The 24,157-nt window shown below is 37.3% G+C and overlaps 1 protein-coding gene across 2 annotated transcripts in view; it reads right to left on the bottom strand.

Annotated features, from left to right (window-relative positions):
* RPRD1A (regulation of nuclear pre-mRNA domain containing 1A) overlaps positions 1-24,157 on the bottom strand; it is a 65,866-nt gene continuing 41,709 nt past the window's right edge. Inside the window, exons 7-9 of one of the 2 annotated variants that reach the window (XR_003902460.1) lie at positions 3,284-3,481; positions 715-785; positions 1-163 (exon numbers count right to left, since the gene is read on the bottom strand). Coding sequence is in view for 1 of the 2 variants with exons in the window: in XM_029921967.1 (XP_029777827.1) it covers positions 3,332-3,481 (150 nt within the window). In the remaining variant the exon portion in view is untranslated. Of the gene's footprint in view, positions 786-3,283; positions 3,482-24,157 lie in introns of both variants that reach the window. The other variant, XM_029921967.1, reaches the window with a different exon arrangement.

The following is a 24,157-nucleotide window of genomic DNA, read 5'->3' as shown; positions in this document are numbered from 1 at the left end:
TTTCAAAAACAACATAAAACTTTATTAAGAACATCTTATATTGTCATCAGATACAGCCAAAGAGAAAGGGGTAAACAGGGAAACTTCATGTTCCCATGTGCTACTGCCACCTCAGAACAGACTCATGTGCGGATGGCTGGAGTTACAGATGGCAACAAATGCTCTGTATAAATAAATTCAGTACGTTAACACAATGCTCCCTTTCTATACAGAGAAGAACTGGGTTTACACTTTAAAAAGCTTTGATATAGTGCAACAACTATGAAACAAGACTACATCTTTAGGAGCTATTTCTTAATAGAATACAAAGCAGTTTTGTAGCTTTATGTTACGTCATATAATACAAATTTGTAGAATGTAAAATTCAGAAAGGGCATTCTAACTTTCCCAATTAATGTGTACTTTTAAGTTTTTTTTTTCTAAAGATTTCTCAGAACCAGTTCAATAACTGTAATAGATGAGCTGCTCATCTACAGTGACCACTGACAACCTAGTTTTGTTATTTAAATTTTGCAAATCAAGATAACCAGGTCACCCCAGCTTTTGCTGATTCTGAAGGAATTCTTACAGAAAAACCCTGATTCAGAGTGCATGTGAGAAGAGGTACCAAAATAGCTGCATCTGGACTGGTTTTCCTAGAGGAGGAGGTTGGCTACTGAGCACAGCTGATTTTTCTCAGACTCCCGGGTTCCCCCGTGTGGTTCTTTTACTTACTGTAGTGATGGAAGGAGCAGAGGGAACTCCAGGGAATCTGTTCAAACTGCCACTCCAGACAGATTTCTGCACTGTTTGTGGAGAAAAGAGTGATGGAATCCATTCAAACCACAGTACCCCTACGGCGAGTGTGGGGACATGCTTCTCTCAAGGGACCAGGCCAAACTGCACTCAAAGATGCAGGATTTGCCTCATGTTCATACCCAGTGGAGAAAATGCTCATGATTTCGAATGAAGTATTAAAGTGCCCCCATCTTACCCCATTTCTTGAGAGAATGTAAGTCTACCTTTTAGAAAGGAAGACATTCACTGCTAAGGCTTACCATGTTAACATAAGGCTGAAAAGATAACTTCTAAACCAGACCGTATCATTTGTGGTTACAGTTAGTGAATTAACCAACAGCTAAAGGTTTGTGGAGGACTGGTCAAAGGGTGGGACTGGGGGCAGGTTTCAGGTTGAGAACTATCACTTATCACAAATCGCATCAAGCTCTTTAAAAAAATAATGCATTTTTATCATAAATATTTAGAACAGATACTGGCATTAAAATCAGTATCTAAGTCAGAAGTCTGTCTTAAACGGTGAAAATATTCCAACAAACTTCGAAGAATTCAAATCTTCCCAGGAGTACATAGTTTATAAATTAGTTTTAAATGGAAAAAATATATTTTGAATGGATAAACCACCACTTTAGCAGATCATAAATAAGGTGAAGACATTGAAAATAAATTAAAATACAAGTTTTTGCTTTCACTTTAACAACAAAAACTTACATGGTATACTTTTACAACAGGTATAACTAAGTTTTGTAATTGTGCATTTGTTACCCCACCACTCCCATGCCAAATCTTCTTTTTATATAATCTACACCCAGGGACAGAGGTACATAAGACAGACACCCCGATGTGTGAGTCCGACCGCTGCACCCAATCTCCTTAGTTAGAGTGATGTTACAAATGCTGATCAGGATCTATCAGTAATCTGTCAACCACATTACAAGTTAAGTACATTCATGGTTAAGTGGATTAGGTTCCCAGGTGACCTTTGTGTGGTCGTGTTTATAGGAAACCTAGCTACTATTCTTTCTGTGAGAAAATGTGCCCAGAGTCCCAAAAGTTACTAAAAGACTTTGGAATATAAGCCATATATGGATGGGGACTACTAATATGTGTCTATGTTCTGGAGAGAAGTCAAACTGTTAAAAGCACTGTTTCCAGAACTTTTGGCTACCGAAAATTAATATTTGCCTTCTCCTTCACATATAAATTCATTTTAAATATAATTTCTAATATTGAGAATAAAAGATTGAAGCCATTCAGACTAGAGAGACATTAATTGGCTTGTGGGACTTAAAAGATGTTTTATTGACTAACTAAATTTGAATCTGCTTATAAGGAAAAGAAAAATGTCATGTGTAATGATTTAAAAAAATGTTTATCCTATGTCATTATTGAGTACAAATCCACAGCTTAACAATGTGATTTAAAAAGAAAGCAGGAGAGCATGCAACTGCTCTAACACACAGGGTTAGAAATAAAAGGTAAAAGTACATGTGTTTTGGTAATTCTAAATATACAAATATAATATTTGCCAGATCTACCCTGTAGTGTAGCACTGCTTAATTTCCAAATATACAGTCATTCAAAAACCTTAAGGAAACATTAAAAATGTTCCAGGCTATTTTACTGTACTTTAAGGAATATTGTATTGAGATATTAGAGCTAAAAATACTATTGTTTTTAAAGTAAAATGGCTAAGCGAGTAATAAAAGTATCATTATTTTATGTATCTTTTAATCCCATAGATGGCTTTATGTTAAAGGGATCAATCATGTTAAAAGGAGACTGATTTGAAAAATAGCAATCAGTTCCAGAGTCAAAGTTGTCCTCTTGGTTGAAGGCCAAATTTTACATTTCCAAAGCATTTTTATATTAACCTACTCAAATAATTCTAAATAGTTTAAGCAAGGGGGTCCCTATTTAATACCCCTTTTATTCTCCACTGGCAGCTGGAATGGAACCCCGACAGTACTATTGTGGAAAAGTTCTCTAAGCTTTGATCTGACCCTCAGTTTAGTGTTAAGTTCCTGACCTAAGGAATCAAAGGCATTAAGAGGCACAGAACTGCTATTTTGGTCAGGGAGAAGGATGAAGTTTAAGTTGGAACATTTAATCCCTTCTACAATCAAGTCCTAACTATACCATAATAAAGTCTCCAACAACTCCTGATTAGTTCTCACCCTTAGGAATTACATACTATACAGTGATTAGATACTGAAGAAAATAAAGAAAAATACTTGAAAATACACAAAGAAATACAAACATGGAATTTCTCACAAGGCCCTGGACCAAAAAAATTTACAAAAAGATCTTTTGAAAATAATCACTATTTGTGAGCCTATTAATACACAGAGATCATCACTTTGTTTAAACTAAGTCATGTTAACTTACCAATAAAATAGTAAACAAACCAACATTTTAAACAATTTTATAAATTACTTGTCACTTCTTTTGTTAGGCATTCTCTCAACCATATACAAAAATAACACTACAGGACTGTCCACCTAACCTGTCTCCATCTCTTGCAAAGTCCTGGGCCCTGGAAAGACACCGGTCATCAGTCTTCACTGTAGATGTCCCCTGCAAAGGGCAGGTGCATGTGGCTTCCAGTGACGTTGGGTAATCGAGATAAGTCTGGCAGGCTCTGGATCCGGGACCTGAGTTCTTTGCGCACCAAGGAAACTCTGGCTAACTTGCGCTTGTATTCCTATAACATCAAACCATTTTCATTAGCATAATGGGAATTGAGAGAAGAGCCATCTAGCTAATGGTCTGCATAAAATCTGGTATTACACTTAGTTAATGCTAAATAAAAAATGCTAAATTACAAAGTTAGCATTAGGATCAAAGAAGGGACTTTGGAAATATACTATTAGGTAAACTTATTATCAGGAAAAACCACAATCGTAAACAGTTGTCCCACACCTGTGAAAAGAAGACTAACATGAATATAGTTAACTTGAACATGTAAGATCTTAAGGTGTCCTTGAGCTTGGATAACAAACCACATATTTGTTTTCACAAACCTAAGCTGAAATTTAACACTGTTTTCAATAGTATTATCAGCGTCTGTGCGTTTGTCTTCACTAGAAACAAGCTGCTATGATATTACATTATGGTTTTTAAAAGCTATCTTGAACTGTTTACATTTATCATGACTTTGGAATTATGGTAGTTATTAGACCAAACACTAAATGTTATTTAATGTGTCAATAAAGCATATATTATAAAAATATTATGTCAATAACTGTACTTTAATATAACTTGTTTCCTTTGTAATGCTAAGCATTTTATTTTCTGCATTAAATGCTGAACTTGAGGTGCACCTGGGTGGGCCAATCAGCTGAGTGTCTGATTTCAGCTCAGGTCATGATCTCAGGATGCATGGCTTTGAGCCCCGAGTCGGGCTCTGTGCTGACAGCTCAGGGCCTGGAGCCTCCTTCAGATTCTGTGTCTCCCTCTCTCTGCTTCTCCCCAACCTGTGCTCTCTCTCAATAACGAATAAATGTAAAAAAAAAAAATTTTTTTTTTTAAATACTGAACTTTAGAAGGGGTCCAAAGCTTCACCAGATGACGAAAGCATTCCAGTGACCCATAGAAAGGTTAGGAAACCCTGCAAACAGTGGCCCAAAGACTCATAACTGAAAACCAACCAAGATCATGTTTGGCTTAGAGGCAAACAGTCCATTGTGTCTACTGGGAATATCTCTTTTAATGGAAGTTTCCAGACTTCCACATGGAGAGACAGGATCCTTCTATACTCCATTACCTAGGGGAGGTGGGATATGAAGGAGGTAATCTAGAATATGGGTATTCCTCCTTCCAGAAAAGACTAGGACTTCCTCCCTCTAACCAAGGCTGATCTCCCAAACAAGAAAGAACAGGTGAGTGATAAGCTTTCTTTCTGGGTAGAAGGGCGATGCACAAAGAGCTCTTCTTTAGTGTTTCTCCGCTCTATACATCAGAATCAGCTAAGAAATTTTTGAAGAAACAAATTTTTCAGGAGAACCTCAGTCTTCCTAAGTATCAATTAAATGACAATAATCTGTAGAAGTGGGTCCAGAGTTCATAAGATTTTATACAAGTTCCCAAAAGGTTGCTAATACACAGAGTTTTGAGACACTTTTTTAGTTTTTCTACCTAAAATGAAATCAAGTGGGGTTTCTTTGGATGACTGAACCTCATCCTTTAAAGAATAACCACATGTGGGGAAAGTGATTTGTCAAGAATTACTGAAACTCCACTGTTCTAAGGGAAGGAGGAAAAGAGAACTTGGAAGCATAGGGGACTGGGCACAGTGGCTGGCAAAGTAGGTAAGTCTAAAGGCTGTAAAAGTTCAAGCATAGCTTTGGGCACATAAGAGAGGTGTCAATTCTTGCCATGTCTACAGGTCCCTGCAATTCTAATTTATCATGAAGATCAAGATGGAGTAAGAGTTTACCAGAAATCTGTAATCTCAAGGTATGATTTTCTTCTTCCCCGTCCCCTTCACCAGTGATACACACCAGCACAGCAGCTCAGAGTGGCATACAAAAGATTAGCCCCAGAATATTTCACATTCTAGATGCCTACCTCTCAGTGGAATCTCATAACACACGTCCACATTTAGTTACAACAAAGCAAGAAGTTCAAGCCTAAGAGTACTGTCAAGAACAGTGGAAGCTATGGTGAAAGGCAATTAGGAGACTGAGCCCCAAGTAGGGGGCTTCAGCTCAGGTCATGAACTTACCGCTGGGGAGTTCAGGCTCCTCGTCAAGCTCTGTGCTGACAGCTCAGGGCCTAGAGCCTGCTTTGGATTCCGTGTCCCCCTCTATTTCTCTCTCCCCAAGCTGTTCACACACACTCTCTCTCAAAAATACTCTTTAAAAAAATGAGTGAAAAAAAATTTTTTTAAACCACTCACAGAATCCAAAGCAGGCTCCAGGCTCTGAGCTAGCTGTCAGCACAGAGCCTGACATGGGACTCAAACCCACAAACCATGAGATCATGACCTGAGCTAAAGCCGGACACCCACCGACTGAGCCACCCAGGCGCCCCTTGTTAGTGTAAATATTATATAAAACGCAGTGATGAACATGGGTGATGGACCAAAGGGTCAAACAAAGGCAACGCCATACAAAACAAACAGATACCATTTATAATAACTGTTTTTTATATATCACGTGTAACTTCTAAACCTACTGATTTATATACCAACATTTTAGATGTTAGTTTGACAGTCTTCTGACTTGAGATTCTAGCTCTACTACATATTATTTGCATTTCAAAATACATCATTCTGTTTGATACTGAATTCGAAGGTCTCAAGTGATCTACTCCATACTTCAGTTCAACAAACATTTCTTGAGTATCTACTGTAGAAGGTGCCAGTCACTATCCTGGGAACACAAAGATGAATCATAATCCTTATCTAGAAGAACACACAATTTAATGGGCACGCAAACACGTGAGTAATTACAATAAAGTATAATGTGTAAAGCTAAACCGCTTTCTATGACATACAAGAACTGGAGGATGGAGGACTTCACCACACTGCAGAGTTCAAGGAAGGTCTTCAGGTTTTAAGCTGTGACAGAATTAGTTTGGATACAGTATAAAAAAGGATGAACCTGAGGAAGAATCCCAATTAGGAGTTGACAGTAGTAGTAGAGCACTGCACAAATTACACCATACATTAAACAGCAATGCACTTTACACACTACACTGTATACACGTAATACCTTAATTCAAAAGACAAAAACAATGTGTAGTAAGGAAACTCAGCAGCACTGGTTGTAGTTCTGATGTAAAGGATAAAGAGGTTTCAGGCTTGATCAGTGGCTAGACAGAAGTACTATTACCTGAGATAGCAAATAGAGGTAGACACTCCTTTGGGGAAGATAAACAGTACAGTTTTCAGCATGTAAAGTATGAGTTATCCTTGGGACTTCTGGTAGCAGGCACTTGGAAATGGAAATGTATGTGGTTCTAGCATTCTGAGCTTCTTAGAAGATTTGAGCTTGGGTAACAGCAAATAAAAGTCTATAAACAATGAAACGTGCAGGAGCCCATTAAGCCTACATGAATATATATAGAAATGTTTGAGTCATTTAAAACCATTTTGCCTCACCCTTACCCCATTCTATCTTCTGCATGTCTACCATCAGCCAAGATTTTGTCAAACTCTGCTCTTTGTGGTTTCAGAAAAAAATAAATGTGTATGAACCCTATTTCCTAAAGTATCCACCATACCACACTACATCCTATAATTCTAATGTGCACTAAGAATATGGCTTGTCCTCTCTCATCCTTGATTGGGAATCAGACACACAAGTAGAGAGGTAGGCTAACAACAGAAGGCAGAAATGTTCCCAGTATTAAAAACAGATGAAAAAAAAAGCAGTCAAAGTTAATCAGGAAAACATATACATGGAATGGTTTGAACTTTTTTTCTTAGGGAAATACTAATTTTCCCAACACATGCGTTGGGTACTGAGACTAATATTCAACCCTCAGAAGAACAATATACCATTTACATCCATTATCTGATGAACTCAGCAATCATCCTTAACCAACTCTCCAAGTTCTTATGAGAATTCAATTTAAATTGGTTGTACTTCGGGATTTCAAAAAGGTCCACTTAAAGCATTTCCTACTTGAAAAGTTTAATGGACTGCCACTGCTTAAGTGTGGGCTGCACTTGGTGATTTATTTCTGAAGAGCAGAGTATGAAAAAGGAAAATACCAACTAAGTTTACAATGAAACCTGAAAAATACTGCCTCAACCAGGCAATCAAGGGCACATTTGAGAGTAAGTGCCCTTGATAAAATGTAATGAAAATGACATTTTATGTCTGTGCTCTTCCTCCCCAAAATGCATTAACTCCAGTCTAATTTTGAGTAAAACATCAGACAACTTCCAACTGAGGGACAGGCTAAAAATCTCTCAGCAACACTCCCCCCAAACTATCAAGGTCATCAAACATAAGGAAGGTCTAAAAAAGTGTCACATCCAAGAGTCTAAGGAGACATGACAATTACATGTAATATGATAACCCAGATGGGATTCTGGGACAGAAAAAGGACATTAGGTAAAATTTTTAAGAATTTTAACAAAGTATGGAATTTAGTTAATAAAAATATATTTATATTGATTCACCAACTGTGACAAATGTACCCTATTAATATAAAATATTAATAATAAGGGAGGGGCACCGGGGTGGCTCAGTTGGTTGAGCGTCTGACTTTGGCAATAGGTCATGATCTCACAGTTCCTGAGTTCGAGCCCTGCATCGGGCTCTGTGCTAATAGCTCAGAGCCTGGGGCCTGCTTCAGATTCTGTGTCTCCCTCTATCTCTCTGCCCCTTCCCCACTCATGCTCTGTTTCTCTCTCAAAAAAATAAACATTAAAAAAATTTTCTAAAAACCGTAAGGGAAACTGGATATGGGCTATATGAGAACTCTCTGTACTATCTTTATAGCCTTTCTGTAAACTTAAAAATTGCCTAAAAGTTTTTTTAAAAAAGTCTAATGGGAAAAATTAAACATTTTCACAGATTACCAAAGCTACTTTGCATGCATTCTTAATCTTCACAAAAATCCTGCAAGAAGTATCACTATCCTTCTTTTATGGATGAAAAAAAGGGAGATTTAAAAGACTAAGCATAAATTGCTTGAATTATAAATGCCAGAAGTGAGCCATTTTATTTAATAACATTCATCAAAATTAATGAATAATAAATAGATCTTACTTATTCTTGCTCAAATGCTACTATAATCACCACTCAAAAGGGTACTATAATCATAAATGACTCAAAATGTTTAAAAAAATCTCTTTACATTTATTTTTGAGAGAGAGTGAGACAGAGCACAGCGGAGGAGAGGCAGAGAGAGAAGGAGACACAGCATCTGAAGCAGGCTCCAGGCTCTGAGCAAATGTTCAGCACAGAGCCCAATCCAAGGCTCAAACCCATGAACTGTGAGATCATGACCTGAGCTGAGTCAGACGCTTAACCAACTGAGCCACTCAGGCGCCCCAAAAATGACTCAAAATGTTTTATAGAATACCGCTTGTATTATCCACATTCTAATGCAGATATGGTAAGAATACTGCAAAATCATCTGCAATTTAAGATTCAAAATAAAATATTAAAGCAATATACTAAATTTATTAATAAAAATATGAGAAATTCTATAGTATTAAGGCTGATCTGAATACAAAATTTTTGTGAAGACAAAAATAATACATCTTTAGAACCTACTGTCCAAATTATTCCTCTTTTATCTGTCCGGGATCCTCATCCCATTTTTACCCATCAAGCCCTCCAACTGGACCTCCAGTGATTACTTCTCCCACACTGACCTTCCACTACTACTTGTTGACCATGCAACAATGTCCTGTTTTGACATCCTACTAACTATTCACATACTACACACTGGATACACTTAAAAAGTTGACAGATAATGAGAACACCAAAAATAATAGAAAAAAATTCGAATCATCTAAATCTGAACCTTTCACACAGATATATACATGTTACTTAAGAAATGCAATATTCATAAGCAAGAAAATATAGATCTTTTCTTCATATAATGGTTGAGTTACATCCTTTAACAATTTTTTGAGGGTATAAATAAAAAAAATTTACCTGAGTGTTTTTCTACTAGGAACAAATAAGATATTTAACTTAACCAGAGAACATACTTTGCGTCTTTTTCTTCTACAAATTCTGCTCTCTTTTCCATCATAACCACTTTGGTTTAGCCAATAGCTATTTACGATATTTTATTTAATTTTGAGAGAGAGAGAGAGATGGAGAGCAAGCAGGGGAAGGGCAGAGAGGGAGACAGAGAATCCCATGTAGGCTCTGCATTGTGAACACAGAGCCCATTGTGGGGCTTGAACTCACTGTGAGACCATGACTGAACAAAACTAGAATTGGAGCTTAACTGACTGAGCCATCCAGGTGCCCCTACAATATTTTAAATGAGACACAACTCCAGAACTATCTTTTAGAAGTAGTCTCTACGAACAATGTGGGGCTTGAACTCATGACCCCAAGATCAAGAGTCACACACTCCACTGACTGAGCTAGTTAGGTGCCCACATAAGTCCATAACTATTAAGTATACACTACACTCTAACTAGTGTATGTTAAGTATCCAAAACTCTACATCAAGAGACAGATTCTTTTCAGAACCTCAGGCTTCCTCACACCACCTCTCCCTACTTTTAATCACAGCTTTGGTGTGTTACTTTGGATTTAGCTCACACACTGAAATAAACATAACTAGAATAAACATTCTCAGACAGCAGCATGGCATGAGTATCACTTTGGGAACCAATGCTTTACACCTCACTCCTGTCAACTGTTCACATAAGTCTTTTCATCTCCTACACTACTTTCTTCATTCAACAAGCCCCATATTCCTGTCTTTGATTTACTGAAACTATCTTTGTGTTTTTTCATTTATAGACACACACCTCTCTGTCTCCATTCCAAGGTCTGAAAACTGTACCACCAAGTACTTCAACATTAATGAATTAGGAGGTGTGATCTGCCTTGTGTACACTCAGTGGGTGAAGTAATCTGAACTACCTTTAGAAAACCCTTTCTTAACAGCTGAGGGAATATTGAGTACCCAATCTTCCCCATTTTTAACACCCGACACTGCTTTAGCCTAGCCTCACACTAACTTCCTATGATCTGCTACTATTGGAGTTATTTCTGAACTTAAATACTACTATACAGTGTACTAGTCTTCATACCCATTATCAGGGGGAAACACACTTTGTGTCCAGCAGAGCACTGGGAATGAACAGGTCCCCAGTCAATATTTCTGTGAGGTCAGAAGATCTGAGTGCAAGTACTGCTTCCTCAATTTACTACCAAATGATTTTAGGCAAGGACTCCCTAGTGTTATCTAAGCCTCAACTGCTTCCTTTATTAAAATAGGGGTGCCTATTTTATAGGGTTATGAGGATTAAGTTAATGCATAAGTTTTTAAATTATAAAGTACTATATAATCGCAGTTATTGTTTTGAGATGGTATCAAAACCATCTTGCAGTAAGAAACGCAAAGAAAACAAATGTCCCAAAATTTGTTCTTAGTCATTTTGGGCTGACCCAGATACAGTTGTTCTAAAATTCCAATTGCTTTCAATGTTTTAACTATTTTTCGAACTTAAACATTTATATGGCTGCACTTTTTGTGCAGATGCTACTAATAATTCCTCTCGTGACTTTAAAAAAAGACTTAGGATGTATGTAAGTGATGAATCATGGGAATCTACTCCAGAAGCCAAGACTACACTGTATACACTGTATGTTGTATGTTAGCTAACTTGTCAATAAATTATTTAAAAATAAAATAAATAAAATTTAAAAAGATGAGAATTTCAACTGCTTCCACACGTGGTCATTAACATCTGTGCTCAACAACTGTAAGCACCATGCCTACCAGGTCACAGCCCCTTGCTTCCTATCCACTTCCTGAGAGTTGTTGTAGCAGGAGCAATGCATCAAGCCAGAAAACCAAATCCCAATTCTAGTGAGCAAGCTATGCAGTGTTTGTAGCTGCAAGTTTGAGCACAGACCAGGTTCAAAATGCTCTGAAAACAGGGCTTTGAGAAGTCATTCTCTCTCACTTTTCATTTACAAAATCAATCCTTTAAAAAAACTTTTTTTAACGTTTATTTTTGAGATAGAGAGACAGAGCATGACCAGGGGAGAGACAGAGAGAGAGGACACAGAATCTGAACTGTCAGCACAGAGCCTGAGGCGGGGCTCAAACTCATGAACCATGATATCATGATGTAAGGTGAAGTCAGACATTTCACCAATTGAGCCAACCAGGCACCCCTGTAAAATCAATCTTTAGGATCCATTTCAAAGAGAACAATATGATGGGACTGGAAAACACTAAAAAAAAAATAAATAAAAAGATATACTAGGATATTTGTTCAGCAAAGACGACAGGAACATATGAGCATGATGGTTAAAGACCACCCCTCCCCCGCCCCCCCAAAAGTATTTCTTAAAGATAGAGATAGGGTTGTAGTATTTCCATGACTCCTTATTTCCAACATATTCCAGAAGGCGTGTCTATGAAAATATCTAAGCAATTTAATTTCTTCCTGTATATCTAAATGTATGTATCCTTAGACTGAAATGATTCAATTCTATTTAAAATTTATCTATTTTATCATTATCATCAGTCCTTATTATAATTAAGTATTTGAGAATTAAGTGAATTCTTGGGTCACAAAAGAACAAAATTAATGTTGAACATAAAGCTAGTTAGCTTCACTCAAAATAGTACCGAGACCTAATCTTTATATTATAGAACCCCACCTTCACAATCCTGGTTCCTTTTATTTGTTCTCTTGCAGACCCCTAAATGGTTTTGCTCTCTGACATGTATTTCATTATGTCCTTTGCCTCTCTTAAAAAGTTAACACATTTTTCTTAAACCTCTCACTTCAATAAAACTATTAGGTTAGATTCTCATTTTTCAGGATCCACTATAATTTACTTGATTTTGGTTACCCTCAAATTGAGTCTCTTTACTAGAATAGATAAGAAAAGTTAATAAAAACGCACAAAAGGGCAGGTTTTTTTTTTAAGGCAAAAAAAATTCTACGATGTTGGGGACTTTTTGAGACTAATTAGTAAAGTTGGTTGCCACCTCTAGGAGAAAGAAGGAAGATCTCGATGGTCTGCTCTAACTTGTCTTCTAAAAACAAATACCCAGGGGCATCTGGATGGCTCAGTTGGTTGAGCATCCAACTTTGGTTCAGGTCATGATCTCAGTTCCTGAGTTTGAGCCCATCAGGCTCTGTGCTGACAGCTCAGAGCCTGGAACCTGCTTTGGATTCTGGGTCTCCCTCTCTCTGCCCTTCCTCCACTCGCACTCTCACTCCAAAGTTAAACAAACATCAAATGCATTTTTAAATAAATAGGAACAAATACCCAAATTTAGCTTGGGATCCAATCCTGCATTTGACAACTTTTTAAAAATATAAAACATAGTTATCAAATCCTTTTTCATTTCTTCTCATATCTCAGTCCTCTCTGATGGAGCCATTTTTCCTTGACTGTGTGCAGAAGCTTTGCCATTTAGTGGGAAATAGGGTAAATGAATAACCCCTACACACCGCTGACATCCTTTGAAAGCTTACCACCATTCTCTTAAATAAATTTTCTAAAGGCAGATTTTACTTTAAAAATATCCTTAAAATGAGCAATTCCTATCTGTTAATAAATTTCTATTCTATTATTGCAAATGTTCATTGACCTTCTAAACTGCGAGCAAACAAGTGGAAAAGACCGTTTTCTCAAGAACTAATTTTTCTGCAAGGAACCCAATGCCCACCTGGCTAGCAACTGAGTTTTGGAAAATCATTACTAAGTTGTAATGAGGGTAGATACTGTTTAAATAAGTTCATGCATTTCTAGATGTAACCTAGCATACTATGACCCTAATTAAAGTTTTAATGTGCTTGCTAAATGCCAACCATTGTTCTAGGTGATCCATTTAATCTTCATAAGTAGAAACTATTATTAACCATGTATTACATATAATGAAACTAAAGCACAACCACTGATTAAGAAACTTCCTTAAAGTCAACAGATTAAGGAGCAAAAAGCAATTCTAACCTACACCGCCTGGGTTCAGTCTTCATGCTTAATCATTATACTACCCTGCCTTTTATATCTTGGAATTATTAATGGAATGGGTACTCTGAAGTAGTTACCCAACTGAAAGCTACCTAATATCAAATACAGGATCACCACAGTGACAGGACTAATTTATGTCCATAAAAGTCCTATAAGTAAACACATTTTGACTCCTATTACATAGTCTAATTCTGACATCAAAACATCTCTGGGAGCTGTGGCTCAGTTGGTTAAGCATCCAGCTACGGCTCAGACCATAATCTCGTGGCTCGTGAGTTCAAACCCTGCACTGGCCTCTGTGTTGACAGCTCAGATTCTGCTCTCATCTGCTTCAGATTCTGCATCTCCCTGCCCCTCTCAGTGTCACTGTGTGTTTCAAAAACAAATTGACATTAAAAAAAACCAAAACACACACATCTCTGGAATTCCTGATAGTGGAGAGTTATTCTTTACTTATGAACTATAGCATATGGGCCTTAAGACTAATGTTTTTAAACACAAAGATCAATAAAAAGCAGCAATAACAGAGAAGACACAAGGGAAAAGACACAAGGGGCTAATCCAATGAGGAGTGATAACCAATATTCCAGGAAAGCAGAACCTGCTAATAATTATCAATTTTGACTTTGGTGGGGAAGAGGCTGTCCAGAAATTAATCGCATATAACTTAGGTTAATTCTGTTTATTAAACAACTTAAAAATCACATAAGTCGGGGTGCCTGGGTGGCAATCAGTTTGTTAAAAGGCCAACTCTTGACTTTTGGCTCAGATCATGATCTCACAGTTGGTATCAAGCTCTGCGCTGATCAATGTGGAGCCTGCTTGGGATTCTCTCTCTGACCCTTCCCTGCTCATGCTCTCTCTCAAAATAAATTGAAAAAAAAAGTGTGGAGAAGGAATTTAAGTGAACGAGCTGTGACAATCAAGTTAATTTTTTCTATTTGTACTGAAGTTTAAATGAGGATATAGACTTAATCACGCTATCTTTATTCTCCTTTTCCTGTCTTGAGTTTTCAGCCTTGCCCCTTAGTATGCATTATCCAGTTACTAAAGAATGACTCTTATCTCAGCGTCATAAAGGTCATCTAATCTGGAATTTCTCATGAAATGCTGTTGCACAAGGTTTTAACAGGCAGACCATAAATCAGATTCTGGGCTGTTTTGAAGCAAAAAAATAGTTTCTTTGCTATATCCCTGCTTAAACTCTTAATATGCTCATGTCCAGAGTGAAGCTCCAAGAGCAGAATCTACTTTGTAACATTTTTCAAAATCACTGAAATACATTTTTGATGATGAACACTCAACCATCTCCCAAGGCTAATAGTTTATATATAGAATGCAAACAAGAGACCCAACATTTCTCTTGTCCTGGTCATTCAACCCCTTCTTGACAACTTCCAACAGCAAACACACTACTTTATCTAACCTTCACTCTGGAAGAATAGTTTTACTTGATCTAGAATTCTAGGTTGGTGGTGTTTTAATACTTTTGAGCCCTCTTCCCTTCAATACTTTTTTCAATACCTTTGATCCCTCTTCCCTTCTTTCTCTAGTGGTTCAGCTGAGAAATTGCTGTAATTCTCATCCTACAGGTATGAGGTCATCCCCTCCCCTACGTCTTCCAAGGTTTTATCTTGGTTTCCCACAGTTTAAGATATGTCTAAGTGTAGCCTCTGGGTTTTCTTTGTTTTTGTTTATTTGTACCCTGCTTAGTATTTGTTCTTGGAATTTCTTAGATCAGTGGTTTGATGTCAGTCATTAATTCTGAAAAGACTTGGTCATTACATCTTCAAATATTTCTTCTGCTTCAATTGTTTCCTGATTTTCCAAGTATATGTAAGACATCTTTCCAAAATGATCCCACAATTCTTGAATGTTCTGTGTTGGGTTTTTTCCCTCATTTTCTTTTTGCATTCCAGTTTGCAAATTATCTACTGACATATTATCAAGCTTACTGATATTTTCCCCAGCAATGTCCAGTCTACCGAGGTGACCGTCAAAGGCAGTCTTCGTCTGTGTTTTTCATTCCTAGCATTATATCTACTTTTTCATTAGAGTTACTAATATATTCATCAGTTATTTTAAACCCCTGGTCTGACAGTTCCAAAAGTTGTGTCCTACATGAGTCTGTTTTGTCTCTTCAGATGGCTTCTTGACTTCTGACACGCCCTGTAATTTTGATAGCTCTAAAAGTTGTCTCCTACTTGAGTCTGTTTTGTCTTTTTAGATGGTTTCTTGACTTCTGACATGCCCTGTAATTTTTTCAAAAGCTGAATTTGAGTATCAGGAACTGAGGTTAAATAGGTCTTTAATGTGAGGTTTTATCTTAATCTGGCCAGGAGTTGGGCTGTGTTTGCTGTAGATGCAGATGGCAGATGCTGAAACTCATCACTTATTCAATACTCCTTTCACGTGAGTCATTCTTAACTAGCAGAATGGTCTTGTTACCTGTAACATACCCACTGGCCCTAGTTTTGCCCTTTTACCTAAACCCAATTCCTTTCTTCTGATAGTTTTCAAAGTACTTGAAGACAGGTAGCACAAGTCTGATCTCTGATATTCCCATTTCCTTCAACTGTTCTCCAAGGTATTTTGTTTCTGTTTCCTTTACCATCCTGGTTCCTACTTCTAGATACACTACAGTTAACCATTAGCCAATGTGGAATCCAGAGTTGAATACAGAAACCCAGCTGTGATTGACCCAGCTTTCAATGAAACATAACTTATGTGGCACATTCTGAAAACTTAGTGCAGCCTAACACGGTTTATACCAGCTATGTCACCATGCTAACTGCTACATGACCAGTGCTTTCTCTGAAGTGATGCCAAGTCATGTCCTAACTGCGCTGATGCAGTGAGTTGAAAAGGAAGTAACTGCGGAAGGTTTTAAGCAGAAAAAGTAATGTTAAGATTCTCACAGATCCCAATTCATTTTGCACTGGTTATGGAAAAATGGTCATTAAACTGTGAAACACTCTTAGACTCAGAGGTAGCCCTAAGTCAACTGAAGTTGTAAGCAAATTTATGTGCATATGTGGGTTCTTCAAAAATGTTGGCAACTCAAAAGAAAAAAGGTTAAGAATGTCTATGTTCTTCTGGTATTCTATAATCCTTCAAATTTTCATGAACACTCATTTAAAAAAAAATAAAAAACCCTGAACACACTTAGCTATATTCCCAAAAGTCAAACGGCAACTAGGATATCATTAAGAATTAGAATGCAAAACACAGAACTGTAGCATGTTAGGTCTAGCATCTAAATAGGTCATCAAATTGATCAAGTTTACTGATAATATCTATGCATTTTGTTGTATGTAAATTGTTTTAAAATGTATTGTTCAAAACATAAAATAAAATGTATTATTAATTCTAAATCTCCCAAGAATATGACTTTATATTAAAATCAGATAACTGGATCTTAGAAAGGTCCCAAGAAGAACAGGCTTTGCTCTGAAGCAGTCACTTTCTCCATAAACTGATATAAACATGACCAGATGTGAGATGCTTAACAAAGAATTCCCACTTTAGGAAGTTGAATCTGACAGAACTCTGTGAGGTTGTTAGTATGAATGATGCACAGTTCTTGAAATTTTCATCAACTGAACTATGTAAGAGGTTCACATTTTACTTCAACAAAGCTGATATGTACAATTCTATTAAAATTATCAAGACTTAAGTTCTAGTTCTAACACAAAACTTACTTCAAAAGCAAGAAATGGATAAATTAAATGGCACAGTTGCCAGTAATACCACTATCCCCTAATAAATCACAATGGTGTGCTGAAGGAATTAGATTTAAAGAGGCAATGACTTTTATTAAACAAAGAATTTAAATATCCTTGATAGTAAATATTCTTGACAGTATATAAATCCAAAACTTTGTCAGAGACCTAGTTTTTTAAATAGGTCCAACAAGCATAACTTAAATTTAACTTAATGTGAATAAATGGTCTTTTATTCCCCCTTAAAACTCTATTCCTATTTGAAATGAAGGAAACAAAAAATAAAATAAATGCTGGCCAGCAGTTGTAAATGTTAAGTTTAGAAAATCACTTGCGCAATTTGTAGAAAATGAAACAACTACTTAAAAACAACAGGGTGGAAGAAGTACATCAAAATATTAATAATAAATGTTCTCATGAGTGGTTTTCTGTATTTTTTTCAGTATTTTCTGGATTTAAAAAAAAATGTTTATTTATTATGAGAGAGAGAAACAGAGCATGAGTAGGGGAGGGGCTGAGAGAGAAAGACACACAGAATCTGAAGCAGGCTCCAGGCTCCGAGCTGTCAGCACAGAGCCCGATGTGGGGCTTGAACCCATAAACCATGACATCATGACCTGAGCTGAAGTCGGCTGCTGGGTCGCTTAACTAACTGACTGAGCCACCCAGGCGCCCTGTGGACTTTTTCTAAGTAGGCTCCACACCCAATATGGGGCTTGAACTCACAACCGTGAGATGAAGTGTCACATGCTCTACCAACTGAGCTAGCCAAGCGTCCCTATTTTCTATAACAAGCATGTATTGTTTTATGGTGGGAGACTGTTTTAGGGAAAAAATAGCATATTGCTTTTCTAAGTTGCATTAGGCTAAAGTACTCAGAAGTTCTCAAGTATAACATAAAGAATAGGGAAAAGTCAAGAGCACTAAACTTTAGAACTTTAAGAGATCTTATAACTGATCTACATTCTAAGGTTGAAAAAAGAACAGGTTTGGAGAAATACAATTTCTTCAAGTCCACATAGTAAATTGTAGAACTCATAACTCTTAAGTTCTCAGTTCATTATTCTAAATCCATACTCTATATTCACTGAAGACTAAGATGTCCAAGTAGAATGTAAATCTGTACATGCAGTATAGTTATTCACTGTTTTTTCAAAAAAAATTTATTTTGAGAGAGAGCGAGTGCGTGCATTGAGTGGAGGAGGGGCAGAGAGTGGGAGAGAGAACCCCAAGCAAGTTCCACAATATCATAAAACCATGAGATCATAACCTGAGTTGAGATCAAGAGTTTGAAACTTAACTGACTGGGCCACCCAGGCACTCCCCCCAAATTTTTATTACAGTTTACAATAATGTTTAAAATCTATCATTTTCATAAGACAACAAGAAATATGTGAAAATGTTCTCAGGAGCTAAGTGTTTTTAATATATTCATTTAAATGGATTTTTAAATTTCTTTAGAATATATTATTATTTCTGGGCCTCAGTGTTCTCATTTGTAAAACATGTAACTAGAATTAACTACCTCTTAGAGTTACAAATAAAAACTAGATCAATACTTAGAACAGTACCTTGGCACAGAGTAAATACTACTAGTTATTTTATTTTAAATTATTATCTGCTACAATGAAGTTTAAGTGCAACAGTAGGGTTTTAGGTTAGGGACAAACACACCAGTAATTTTTCATTCACAGATTTCATGGAAACATATCCTTTATGCAAAAGTGATTTAAGAGGCTGAGTACTGAAAACTAATAAGCTTCTAGAGACTGTAAGAGCAGAGCTTCTTGATAAATAAATGTGGGGGTTTTTGTTGTTTTTTGCATTAGGAGTTTAAAAGCTCAAACAAAGGGCACTGTGCTTACTGATTAGTCAGAAAGGGACAATACAGGATGGCAGATAGAATGCAATCTAGCACACAAAGCCCAGATTGACAACCTAGAACTCAAACTCACACAGTCATCCAGATGGTCCATGCCTCCCGCCACATGATAAATTCTAAGACAGGTTTAGGTAGTGAGGAAAAAGGGTCACCTGGCATACATAATACCAGGTGCTGGGTGGGGACACAACACTAAATTCTGGCAGGCATAAAGAAAGCTGTACTCTTTGTTCCTATCTTCCTTCTTTGCCAGTTTTCCTTCTGTCCTTCATCTTTGTTCTCTTTTGCGTTTGTTCCCTCCCTGCATCCTTTGTTTGACTGTCAAGGGAAACTCTTTAACACTGTCATCATTTACATCTGTATGTGAATTTTCAGTTCTGCATTACATATGGGGCTTCAACTTTCACACAAAATTCATTTTGTTTGAAATGTATATATACTAATATGCCTTATGTACACTATGTGTATATATACAGTATATAGATAATCCTAAATAACTTGGACACCAAATTCAGACTTTCACACAATAATTAACAAGCAGCTCAATACTACTCCCTAATTGTGCTACAGCAATTTCAGTCTTGTACAGCAGCCTGTGGACTTACGTGGTGCTAATATTTGTGATAAGAAAGAATGATAGAAAGACATGCTAAAGGCGGCAAATATTCAGGTCCACACAGATACTCCCTGGACTTCAGCTGGTTGGCTACACGTTCCATATTAAAGTTAAAGGAAAACAGAATTTTCTGTAATTCTGAATTGGGATTCAGCACAAAAAATTCCAGTGGTCCAATGCAAAGGGAATTTCATGAACAGAGAGGAGGATGCCAAATTGTTATACATCTTCTGCTTTACAGACGGAAGGAAAGCTGATGGGACCTTGGCCAAAATCAACATCACGGTTCTAATTCAAGGCACGAAAAACTAATCCTTCTTTCCAACTTGAAGATTAGCTTTTCCTAACTACCAAATGTTATTCCTATTTAGTCAAAAGAATGCTGTATTATTTTTAAGTTGTACTATTTAATGTTCTTAAAATATTTATTTTGGGGAGAGCAAAAGTTGGGGAGGGGCAGAGAGAGAGGGAACAGAGGACCTGAAGCGGAGACTCTGGGCAGCAAGCCCGATGTTTGGGGTCGAACTCACAAACTGAGATCATGACCTTAGCCAAAGTCAGATACTCAACCAAATGAGCCACCCAGGCATCCTGGACTTACATTTAATAATCTATGTCCTAATTTTACATCTCAAATAACATACAGGGCCTTAAAAAATTAACTATAGTAAGAAATTTTATAATTAAAAAAATCTGCCTGGGGGAAATACATACTTTTGTTGCTAAAATGTAATATAATCTACTTTTACTTACATTTTTAGGAATGCATTATATGCAAAGATGGAGCACTGATTTACTACATTAGGCTTAAACTTCATCAGCAGCTTCATTTTTCCAGAATCTCTCTCACAATGTAGCTCACTTGTCTCACTGCTTCATTCGTATGTTCCCATCTTATAGCCATTATGACTTTAATGCTCTTGCTTATAGTTTCCTTGCTTACTTGCCTAGAATTCCCAACCATTCCTTTGTTGGTAAGAATTTAAAAAGTACAGAGCTTTTCCTAACACGGCTGTGAGGACACTGTCTGCTGGTGGATACTAATTTGGGGGTGGGCTGGGATCTCCATGTGTTTAGGGATTTTCAGCACATTACAGGCTGGGTTTTCTTATTTCTAGTTTGTTTATTTTGAGGGAGACCAGGCTGAGGGGAGTGGCAGGGGACAGAAAGAAAAAAAGCCCAAGCAGGCTACATGGTCAGCACAGTGCCCAACACAGGGCTTGGTCCCACGAACCAGGAGATCATGACCTGAGCTGAAATCAAGACTTGGATATTTAACTGACTGCCACTGGGCGCATCTTTTTTTCCCTTAAGTTTCCTTATTTTGAGAGGGAGAGCAAGAGAGGGAAAAGAAGAGGGAAGGGGAGTGAGGCAGGAGGGAGGGGGAGAGGGGAAGGATGGGGGAGGGAGAGGGGGAGAGAGAGGGAAAGGGAGAGGGAGGGAGTCTATTAACTATTTCCTAAGGGAAATTTCTTCCCTCTGACTCTATGTATTGTCTTCTGAAAATGCTTGGTGATTCTGGTGATGTTATTATCTTTATGTAACTTTATGTACAACTTGCTTGGATTGTCAGTAAAGTGGACAAGATCCAACATGGATTATAGCAGTGATCGGTTTTCCAGATACAGATGATCACCATCACTCTTGAGCCTCACACCAGGCAGAAGGGACACTGCTCTTTTCCTCTGCTCCAAGCTCCCATACAGATGGTCCACCACCACAATCTGGTCCAAGAAAGGAGATGCCCACGAGCTGACCCTGTTTCCAGTACACCCTTATTCCAACCTCCTGCTTCCAGGTGGGGCATAGAGCCTTTGTGTAAACGCTCCCACCTGAAGAGTAAATGCCAAGATGCTGTTGCTCTCTTCAATTCCTATTCAGTATCTACCTTCTAAGAATACTGCATTTCTTCTCCTAGAGCAGAGCTATAACACATTTTATGTATAGTAAATAAAATTTCTTCATTTCCCATATATCTCTTTCTCCATTTTATCTATACCTTTTATTTTTATTTTTTTTAAGTTTTTTTTAATGTTTTATTTATTTTTGATACGGAGAGAGACAGAGCATGAGAGGGGAAGGGGCAGAGAGGACACAGAACCGGAAGCAGGCTCCAGGCTCTGAGCCAGCTGCCAGCACAGAGCCCGACGTGGGGCTCGAACCCACGAACGTGAGATCTGACCTGAGCTGAAGTCGGAGGCTTAACCGACTGAGCCACCCAGGCACCCCTATACCTATAAGAAACACTGATCAATCATTACAAACAACTTTCTGTGACAATGAAAATGTTCTATATCTATACTATCCAACAAAGTGGCCAAAAGCCACATGTGGCTTCTGTGCATCTGAAATCTGGCTAGTGCTGAGGATTTAAACATTGTTTTATTTAATTTTAATTATTTTTTAGTTTCTCTATTTTATTTAGAGAGCTAGCGAGCAGAGAATCCCAAGCAGGCTCCACACCATCAGTGCAGAGCCTGACACAGGTCTGAAACCCAGAAACTAAAATCATGACCTGAACTGAAATCAAGAGATGCTTAGCTGACTAAGCCACCCAGGTGCCCCTAATTTTAACTAATTTAAATAGCATATAGAGCGAGCAGCCTACTGAATAGTGTAGGCAGCTCTCTCTCTTTCTACATTTCACCTCAACTCCTCCATTTCATCTGTCTTTCCACTTTCTCTCATTTACCCTCTTTTCATTCTATGTCTTTTCATTTTGTATTTATGCAATATGTAACAATATATAAAGTATCCTGATATATATCTTTATTAGTTACACTAAGTTTTTATATTTATTCTAACATCTTAAAATAAAGTCGGGTAGAAAGTCTAAATAACTGTCCTGCTTTTGTTTTTTCTACGGAATAGAAGGAAAATCTAAATCATCAAGGAAATCATGTGACAGTTTATTTGACTCCAAGTCTCTTAACATAATTACATTCCCCTCCAGCCATGCTCGGTCTCAAAAATAAATGTTAAGAGGCGCCTGGATGGCTCAGTCCGTTGAGTGTCTGACTTTGGCTCAGGTCATGATCTCACAGTTTGTGGGTTCGAGCCCTGCATTGGGCTCTGTGCTGACAGCTAGCTCAGAGCCTGGAGCCTGCTTCCGATTCTGTGTCTCCCTCTCTCTCTGACCCTCCCCTGCTCATGCTGTCTCTCTCTCAAAAATAAAAAAAAATTAAAAATTTTTTAAAAATTAAAAATAAAAAATAAATGTAAAAAAATTTATCACAAATAAACAAGGATTTACCTAAAAGGTGATTCAAAACAATGGTTTTCAATAACCAAAAACTGGAAAAAACAAATGCTAAACAACAAATAGCTGATTAAATACCTCATTTTAGATAATAAAGTGAGAATATAATCATGAGAAAATGTTTATTGTAAATGCTTTAAAAAGACCATGTGTAAAATAGCATACACTGTAGGATTACATCTCCCAAATCTTTTCAATGGTTCTTTAGGAGGTAATGAGATTTTAGGTGGTATCTGGGTGTGATTATGAATGGTTTCCAAACTATGAGGAACACTACTACTTTTACAACAAGAAAAACTCTGGTGTCAAATATGTTTCAATTTCTCAAAAATGCCAAAAAAAAAAACCCACCCCAAAACCCTTTAATTCATTCATATGCCAGTTATCTCAATTAAAGCTGGGAAAAAATAATGTACTTCACTGTGCAAATATGAAAGTGAAAGTTAAAAAATTTGACCTAAAACCAAATCCTCCTCTCCACCAAAACCAGTCCCTTATTTTCGTAGCCTTTTATCAATGCCAGAATCATGTGCCCCATGGTTTTCAAATTTTCATTTATCACTGATTCCTTCTACCTCTCTACCCTCTGATCCAACTGACAAATTATGATTCAACTGTTCCCGTGCCTCTCCATTCCTTTATTTTCTCAGCGCTGTCACCAAGTATGGTTCAGGCCTGCATTATCCATAATATAAAACTTTCTAATTACGCTCTGTTTTCCCTAGTGCAAATTTCTCCCCATTGTAGTCCACTCAGCAACTCCAATCAGGCTTTCAAACCCTGCCAATGCCCCCATTCCTCTCCATCCTTTGGGCTGTTACAACCATCAGCTCAACCTGACCTTCAATGCTCTCCATAATTTGGTTCCAGCCTACTTTTCATCTCACTCCTAGTAATTCTAGGCAGCTGCAGTAACAATAGTAGAAGTTATCAGTTAAGCAGCATTTACTTTGCCTTCAGCAGGGTGCTAATTGCTTTGTAGGCATAAATTCTTTAAACGCAATGCCTCTCTTGAAGGGTATTACTATTATCAGTTCTACTCTTTGACTGACTGAACAAGCAGAAGGCAATTATAGCTTAAAGCCTTTCTTCTTCATACAAAAAGAACACTGGCTTAAGGCCTCTGATTTCATTTGTGGTTCCAGTTCTTCCACAGCTGGCACTGTAACTCTTATAAATTCAGTGCTTATTCACTGCAGAGTCCTGGTCATTTCTTATGCTTTCTAACATACTTTTAACATGTTA

The sequence above is a fragment of the Suricata suricatta genome, chromosome 14 (genome assembly GCF_006229205.1).
Source record: "Suricata suricatta isolate VVHF042 chromosome 14, meerkat_22Aug2017_6uvM2_HiC, whole genome shotgun sequence".
NCBI classification, from domain to species: Eukaryota; Metazoa; Chordata; class Mammalia; order Carnivora; family Herpestidae; genus Suricata; species Suricata suricatta.
The sequence above is the reverse complement of the archived record's forward strand: the minus strand, read 5'-3'. Positions and strand labels throughout refer to the sequence as shown.